The 7,627-nt window shown below is 44.1% G+C and overlaps 1 protein-coding gene across 1 annotated transcript; it reads right to left on the reverse strand.

Annotated features, from left to right (window-relative positions):
• Nucleotides 1–238: 238 nt before the first annotated feature.
• On the reverse strand, nt 239–7,575 carry GRSF1 (G-rich RNA sequence binding factor 1; the record flags this gene model as incomplete). Its single annotated transcript, XM_009698123.1, has 8 exons — nt 239–300; nt 521–656; nt 1,374–1,498; nt 1,647–1,807; nt 4,313–4,442; nt 5,894–6,034; nt 6,396–6,551; nt 7,431–7,575. Coding segments are annotated over 8 exons (1,056 nt in total), but the record flags the coding sequence as incomplete, so codon positions are not given.
• Nucleotides 7,576–7,627: the final 52 nt, after the last annotated feature.

Below are 7,627 nucleotides of genomic sequence, written 5' to 3' on the forward strand. Positions count from 1 at the left end.
GCCAGCTCTGGCTGTAACCACAGAAAGGAGCCGTTGCCCCTTTACCACAGGACTTTTAGCCCGTGGACTCTGGATTCGCACGCCAGAGGGTCCAGGCTCGATGCCTGACCTCACATGAGCTGTGATGATCCCCTTCAGCCACTCTGAATTTTAGCCTAAGCATGAGGCACGCATTGCTAAAAATGGAACCAGCACAAGAGAGAAGGATGCACCTACCAAATCTGAGACCATGCCACTGTCACGAGCAGTCTTCTTTTGCCTTCGGCTGTTCATTCAGGAATAATTCAATGGCGTGGCACTCTGGGGAGCAATGTGAGAGAGGTAGTCTGTGTTCAGCAACTTCTATGTGTTACATGTTTGGGGATTTTTTTTTGGTGCACAATGCCAATGTCACATTATAGGGTAATTTGGAAATCTACATTTAACATGATCCTTTTGTGTGGGGTGTTAACAGCAGCATGACAAGCTGTGCCAAACTATCCAAGTCTGGGGGCTGTAAGATCCCCTCCTCTTTACTTACGCAGCTGTGACCCCTCCTTGGCCATTGCAGCGACTGCATCCTCACGGCTCTCGAAATGCACGTCCGCTTCTCCTGTGGCATCTCCATGGGAGTTGTATTCTACCATGATCCTTGTGGGCTTCAGCGGAGCAAAAAACTGAAAAGGAGGAAAACAAGAGAGTTTGGTGAGAAAGACACAACAGAACAGTAACGTATACTATTACTGAGAAACTTCATGCTTTTACTCATAAAGCCTGTCCAGCTATGGGGATGTCTGAGCTTGTGAGCAGCAAAAGGCCCCCCCCATCTCCATCTGCATGAAGCTGAGGCATACCCAAGTCACCTGCCCCAGGGTGGACAGCCGCCCACCCTCTGCAAGCTCCTGGCAGAGTAATTCTTGACAGCAAGAAAAATCCTTGCACAGCACACGTTCTGTATCTGTCAAAGTCATTAAGTGCAGGTCCATTCACTCTGTGATGCTGTATACTATTAAAATGAAGTAAATTTGATATGTAAAAGATTCTGAAGTTCATTTTTGTACAATCAGCTACTCTGAAATCTAGCTAAGATTATAAATAGCTACTCAAGTCAAAGTGACAAGTATTAAGACAGCCCAGCAAGCTTTAATCCATTCTTATTTATAGAGGTGAGCATATCACTGCTGTGGCGCTGAGGCCACGGCTACCCTGGGGAGCCTGTAAGCCTCACCAAGCTCAAGTTTCCAAACACATTCAGCCTGAAGCCACGCAGCACTGAGGACTAACACACATACAGATAAATCAAAAATCTGATGTCACTTCACCACTAACAATTAATCAAACGTTTGCATTGGTAATGAGAACTGAATTTCAATCATAGTTTTACTGTTACTTACATTTATTATGTCTTGGGCAGTAGCTTGGGTAGGAAAACCCCTCATGTGGACAAAGTGCAGTGGTGATGTGATGATCCCAGATTCTAAAACGTGCCTGGAGCTTTCTGTTCCTCCCCTGCACAATTCTGTGGCATGGAGGAAAAAAACATCATTAATGCTTGCAGTTATCACCTCCCTCAGTGAAAGCTGTAGACAGGTGGGGTCATGCTCACAGCAGACAATCACGGTAAATGAAGGGGCCTCAAAACACACGCACAACAGGGAGGGACTCACTGTTTTCTCTTTCAGCACTGAGGCCTCCCACGTCGCTGAATCCCCTTTCTTCAGAGAAGGATTCATATTCTTTTCTCTCTTTGGAGTAGGTCACCAGCTGCTTGTCATAAGGCATATGCCTTTGCATTTGATGCTTTCTACTTACATACACTTCTATATATCTAGAATTCAAAGGAAAAGATTACATGGCACAGCTTGCACTTCCGCAAAGAACTCAAGAGAGTTGAGAAAGTACCTTCAGGACAGTCTCCTGCGTCAGCTCTGCTCACATACTGGGCGTCAGAGCCATGGTATGACAAGCAATGGGTTTCAAGAATTAATTCATTTAAATCACGCACACATTTATGAACGCCCTTTTCAACTTGCAGCAACAGCCACGCTCCTGTATAAACCCCCATACTGCGAGACAGATGACCACTCTGGTCTGGACAAAATCCAGCAGAAGTAATACCAATCACTTACAAGCCAAAATTCTGTTTTGTCCCAGAAATACAGGCTTACTTCCTCTGAAAAATGTTTTCTGTGTCTTTCAGTAGTATTTATCCTTTTGAGCAGCCCTGTACGTGAGGCTGTGCAAATGCAACATTAAGGGATTCTAGCAAGATCCCACTTACACCACAGAAAGGAAAAAAAACCACACAAACCAAAAAACCCACAACAAACCCTTGTTTTGTTTGCAGATTTAGTCAAAGTATAAAATTATAATGTCGTCTTCTTCTCGCTACCTGCCCCAGAACCCCTTAACTCAGGAGCTGCCTGTGCTAATCTCTCAGAAAGCTGGCAACAATACAAGCGGGGCCTCACACAAATTTAACTCGCAGTGTTTAAGCAGGTGATTTCCACAGCACTGCAGGAATAATGTGATGAAGAGGAGAATATGGACAGCCAAGTGAGGAGGCTTTCCTCCCTTCCTGAAGAGAGCAGCCAGCGTTAAGGGAACGAACTAACCCCATGCAGAGGCGGACAGAGCCTACAGCTCAGCCCCCATGAACCCACGCTCAGTACTGTGCACAGCTGAAGGCCATTGCTGGATAAAACTGACAGCTCAGGAAGGATGAATGAGAGCAAGTTGACAAGTTTTGGAAACCACTCCATTTCTTGGTTAATCACACAGAAACAGAGCTGTATGAGCTTGGGTAGGTGAGTCAGATCAGCTCTTGTTCAATCATGACAAAAAATTCATGGCAGATTGAGAATTAATTAATTGCTACTGGAGGATAAGGCCATGTGTTAGTTAATTTGATTATTGGGCATGCCTACAGAGCAGCTGTTTTCTTTTAATACGGGTGGGGACAGGGACAAACACAAGGTAATGTGGATGGGGAACAGGAAGTAAGGCAACAGAAGAAAGGAAGTAGGTGGTGTGCAGCAGAAGCAGTAAGGTTTGGAGAAGTCTTTTGTTACCTGGCGTTCAGAAAGAGAACTTGGCAGGGTATTAAAGAAAAATCAGAGAAGTCAGGAAGGTAAAAGCGCTCTTGTTAGGTTTGGTTGGGTTTTTGGGTTTTTTCTTTTCTTTCCCCTGAATGCAGGTCAGGAAGGTAAAAGTGCTCTTGTTAGGTTTGGTTGGGTTTTGGGGTTTTTTCTTTTCTTTCCCCTGAATGCAGCCCGGGAAGTATTTAAAAGATGTGCAAACGTGGTGCTTAGGGGCATGGTTTAGGGGTGGACTTGGCAGAGTTTAGGTTAATGGTTGGGCTCAATGATCTTAAGGGTCTTTTCCAACCTAAATGATTCTATGATTCTGGGGCAAAGTGGGATGTGCTTCTGCTTGAGAAGAGAGAGGCTTTTGTGAGATAAGAAGGGCACGGGGCTCAGTGCTCTGGAAGAAAATGGTTAAATGTGGATTCCTGAGGAAGGACAGCCCAGGTGGATGTGGTCACCAAACAGGTCAATGACTGCATGGTGTTGGCCAGCAGCCAACGTCAGGAATGGATTCAAGCCAGAGGTGAGTCGTAAGCTCTGCTTTGTACAACGTACTCTCCAAGTGGAGACCCTGACTGTGTCTGGTACTGGGGCTGAAGGGAAGGGTCAGGGTTGCCAAAACTGTGGAAAGCACCGGGGAACCTGGTGGAAATTTGGCTGGGGCAAATGTCTGTAGGAAGCGCAGGAAGGATCCCCCTGCACTTGTGACTGGGCAGGCGGTGTCTGTCTAGTGTTCCCCACTCTGAATGCTATCACTCCACTTTTGTTCGGATGAGACAGCCTTCAGGAAGACTTAAAAAGACCTGAAACTTTCTCTGAGACCCCAAATTCCCCCAAGCTACAAGTGCTGAAGGTGCCTCTGCAGCACACAGAAGCCTGCAAAAGGCTTCATCTTTTTTTCTCCAGTTTTGTCAAGGTTCTAAAGAAAACATCACCAGAGGAGATAACGCTTGGGTTACACAGAGTATTTCAGAGGGTGCTATTAAAAAAGAAATGTTTTAAGCCACAAAGTAACAGTCTGATACCACTATGAGAAAGATACAGCTATGGTTTCTACTGAAATTTGAACCTAAAGTCTGAGTTCGGGGCTTTAAGGGTAATAAAGGCAGAAGCTTCCTTAATAACACAATGCGAGTACGGAATAGCCTAAGATTAGCTGTTTCACCTGGTAAAAAGCAAGCTTTAAGTAGCACAGCATGCTTCATACCATGTTCTTCTACCCTCGTGAACCCCAGTGAAGTACCTACCTACTTCCCATATACTCCCTGTGTCGTAACAGGGCTTTAGCTGCCATTTCAGGAGCTGCAAACTGCACAAAAGCTTCTCCTGTTCTTCTTTCTCCCCGGTAAACGAAAGCTATGTCAGTTATTTTCAAACCTATAGAAGGGTGGGAAGAAAAAGGCATTTACGTTGTCAGTAACTTGTGCCATAGCTCAGAGAGCCATCTTTTTTCCTCACTCTTCTGTTTTTTGACAAGCCAATCAGGCAGTTAAAGAGTTCCAAAACAATTGCTCATGCTGGCCTACATACCGTTTTTTAACCTTTTTTTTTTAACTCCAATTTATTTAAGTTGGTTTTCAGAGAAGGCTTAATTGCCAATAACCAGTTGACTTGAAACTTCAAGTAACTATGAAAATAAAAAGTGAATCCAAGTTCTAGACAACAAGGATGTCCAGAGCACAAATGTTCTTGAAATTTTCTCTTATTATTACGGTAGTTTCTTCCCATCTCTTTAAGACCCAGGCCCAATTCACTGAAATTCAATTTTTGCACTGTATATCTTCCTGGGGAGCCTGCAATCCAGTAAATAGCTATATCTGATATGATACGGAGTGCACACTGGGCAGGGTTACTTATTATTTTTTAAGAATACTTTTGTGTACCTCTGCACCTTGTTCCTTTCTCAAAGAGTCTCCCCAGGCTTCTGAAGAAATGGAACTACTTGTTCCGCAATGCTGCCCTAGTCCTCTCATTTTGATAACTCTGCTACTAGATGCCTTCAAACACTGAACTACTGGTTATGAGTTGAAATATTTACTACCAGTGGCCTTTGCTTTTGGCACGGTGGTGGTTATTGTGAACCTTGGTGCTATACGACTCTCTCTGCATGCCTACCTGGAATGGAAGAAGTTGAGGGGGAAGAACTAGTTCTGGTTTAGTCTACAACTTAAACTGACATTTCCTTAGGTAAAGTTTATTTTGCAAAACCTAGAAAGGCTTCTTTCCTAATGAACGCAGGCAGCAACCACCTGGATTGCTCTAGCACAGAGTGTGGGACATAAGCATGCGCACACACGCTTGTGCAGTACTTGCTCAGCGGAGAATTGGTGCAGTTAACTTCTGCAACCATGAACAAGCCAGTAACAAAAAAAATCTGCTGTTAACAGTTTTAAGTGGCATATGTGTTCTGGCAAAATTATACAGCTGTGAATACCCATGGTGCATTCACTTGTACTGTAATTATCATACAGGCATTTTTGCCTCCCAGCTTTGCCAAATTATGTACTAGCAGCAATCCAACTGCAGATAACAGGATCGAGGTTCCTCTCTTTCTTTCCCCTGGCACCCAAAAAGACTGCTGAAAGTACTGATCCTAGGTCAGACCTGCAGAAAGTTAAAGGTGCAAGAAAACCTTGCAGCCAAAAGCTCGTCCAGAAAACTTTAGTTACTTCTAGCTGCAGGGGGACAGCAACTCCTTATGCTGTTTAAGGTGTTGAAGGCCGCATGTGCTTTTGCTTTTCTCACTTAGAAGAACAACAGCCTATCTAAGCATGAACTTGGAGAAGTAAACGCTTCGTAAGTGAAAAGCACAGACTAGGCTGAGTTACCTGAGAAAAAATCTGCGATGTCATCCTCAGTGGAGCTGAACGGAAGGCCTCGGAGTAGTACAACTCCATCACTTATGGCTTGTGACTCATTTCGCAGACTTTGTAGTAAGCCCTCTACATCACTATCGTGTACTTCAAAAACTGGAAGGAATAGAGACACAAAACATGTTTTTCCTCGTAGTACTCTGAGGTGGCACTCTGCAGGCATTCTTCTAAGGCAGCTTTCTCCCCCCCCCAGGCAAAATTTCATCATGTTTCTTCTCCCACCCCACACTCTATGGTCCTGCAATGGTGCCTCCCGCTGCACAAGCCACTCTGCTTTTCCTGTCCAGCCTAGGCAGTTTTGGCTTAATGGTGCCTTGTTGGCTAATTTGCTGCTCTTTCACATCCTGCATCTCCCCACGCTGTCCCCCTCACACCAGCCTGCCCTATTATTCCAGCAGTTCTTATTCGCTTTGTCATGAATTTTCTTCCAAGGTAAGTTCTGCCGTTTCAGACCCACCTTTCACATAGCGTGGGCCCATATACCTCAGGTGCTTTTCCAAGGCTCTCTGGACATCCGCTTTCGACTCCAGCTCAATCAAGGCATCCCCTCTGCGTCTCCCATCCCTGTTTAAGAGGAAGTGTACGCCGTTCTCACCATTTCGAATTCTACAGCCTAGAAATCAAGGAACACGGAAACTTATGCAACTGCATCAAACATGGCAGTCTTTTGATCACAGATGAAAACTGAATATTCTGTATAGAGGTACGCCCCTCAGCAGTGCAAAATACTGTCAAAACAAACGACAGTAAACTCCTATTTCTAACTGTAACACACAATGCTTACTGCAGACAAGAAACTGATTTGACATCTCCTGGCTTCCACAGCTGTATAACTGGGCATTACATATTCTCGTATTGTTGGTAAACGTCATTGTTTCTGAGTTATCTGAAATCAAGAACAAACGCTATAGCCTTTCAGTCTCTACAGCTATACTCTGCCTGCTTTATGGGCCTTTCCCCCAGGACTTCAAACTGAGTTAATTTAGTTTGGCAGGTTATTAAACCATTCAAAAACTTGGATGTGACCTCTGGAAGAATGCATCATAATACTGGATGGAGGGATCAGCCCTGCAAGGGTATGCACAAGCCTATTAATTAGGGTCAGAAAGTAACACTGAAGTTTAAACTAGCAAGTAAATACCACTCCAGTTTGTTTAAAAGCAGGGAGTTGGGGAAAAAAACCACCATAATGGTCTTTAAAGGAACCACTTTGAATTAGATTGCCTTCACTGTGGAGACATTGATAAAAAAGGGAAAGACTTGCACAATTAAATATAAAATGCCATAAGGATGAGTTTCTAGTCACTGTCCAGCAGTTTGGAAGCTGATTAATTTGTTTTATGTGTAAGTCGTGAATAATTTTGCAGCAATATTAAAAACTTGTCTTTCTCCAGCTAACAATCTTTAAATTTTCTTTCTGTTAACTAATCATTAACTATTGGGTTCAAGAACACCCCACCGAACAGTTACACAGGAAAATTAACTCCCATACTATCAAAAAAGGTAAGCACGTCTTCCTCGGTGCACGAGAAGGGGAATCCTTGTGCCCTGACGAGAAAGACGTTGTCACTTTCTGCCTTGCACGACTCTGGCTCCTGCTCTGAGAGGTGACTTTCCTGGGATGGCGTATCTGTAACCTGTCACCAAAAAGAAACAAACAAAAAAACACCACGGAATTAAAAACTGGAG

The sequence above is a fragment of the Cariama cristata genome, unplaced genomic scaffold (assembly GCF_000690535.1).
Source record: "Cariama cristata isolate BGI_N322 unplaced genomic scaffold, ASM69053v1 scaffold6484, whole genome shotgun sequence".
NCBI classification, from domain to species: Eukaryota; Metazoa; Chordata; class Aves; order Cariamiformes; family Cariamidae; genus Cariama; species Cariama cristata.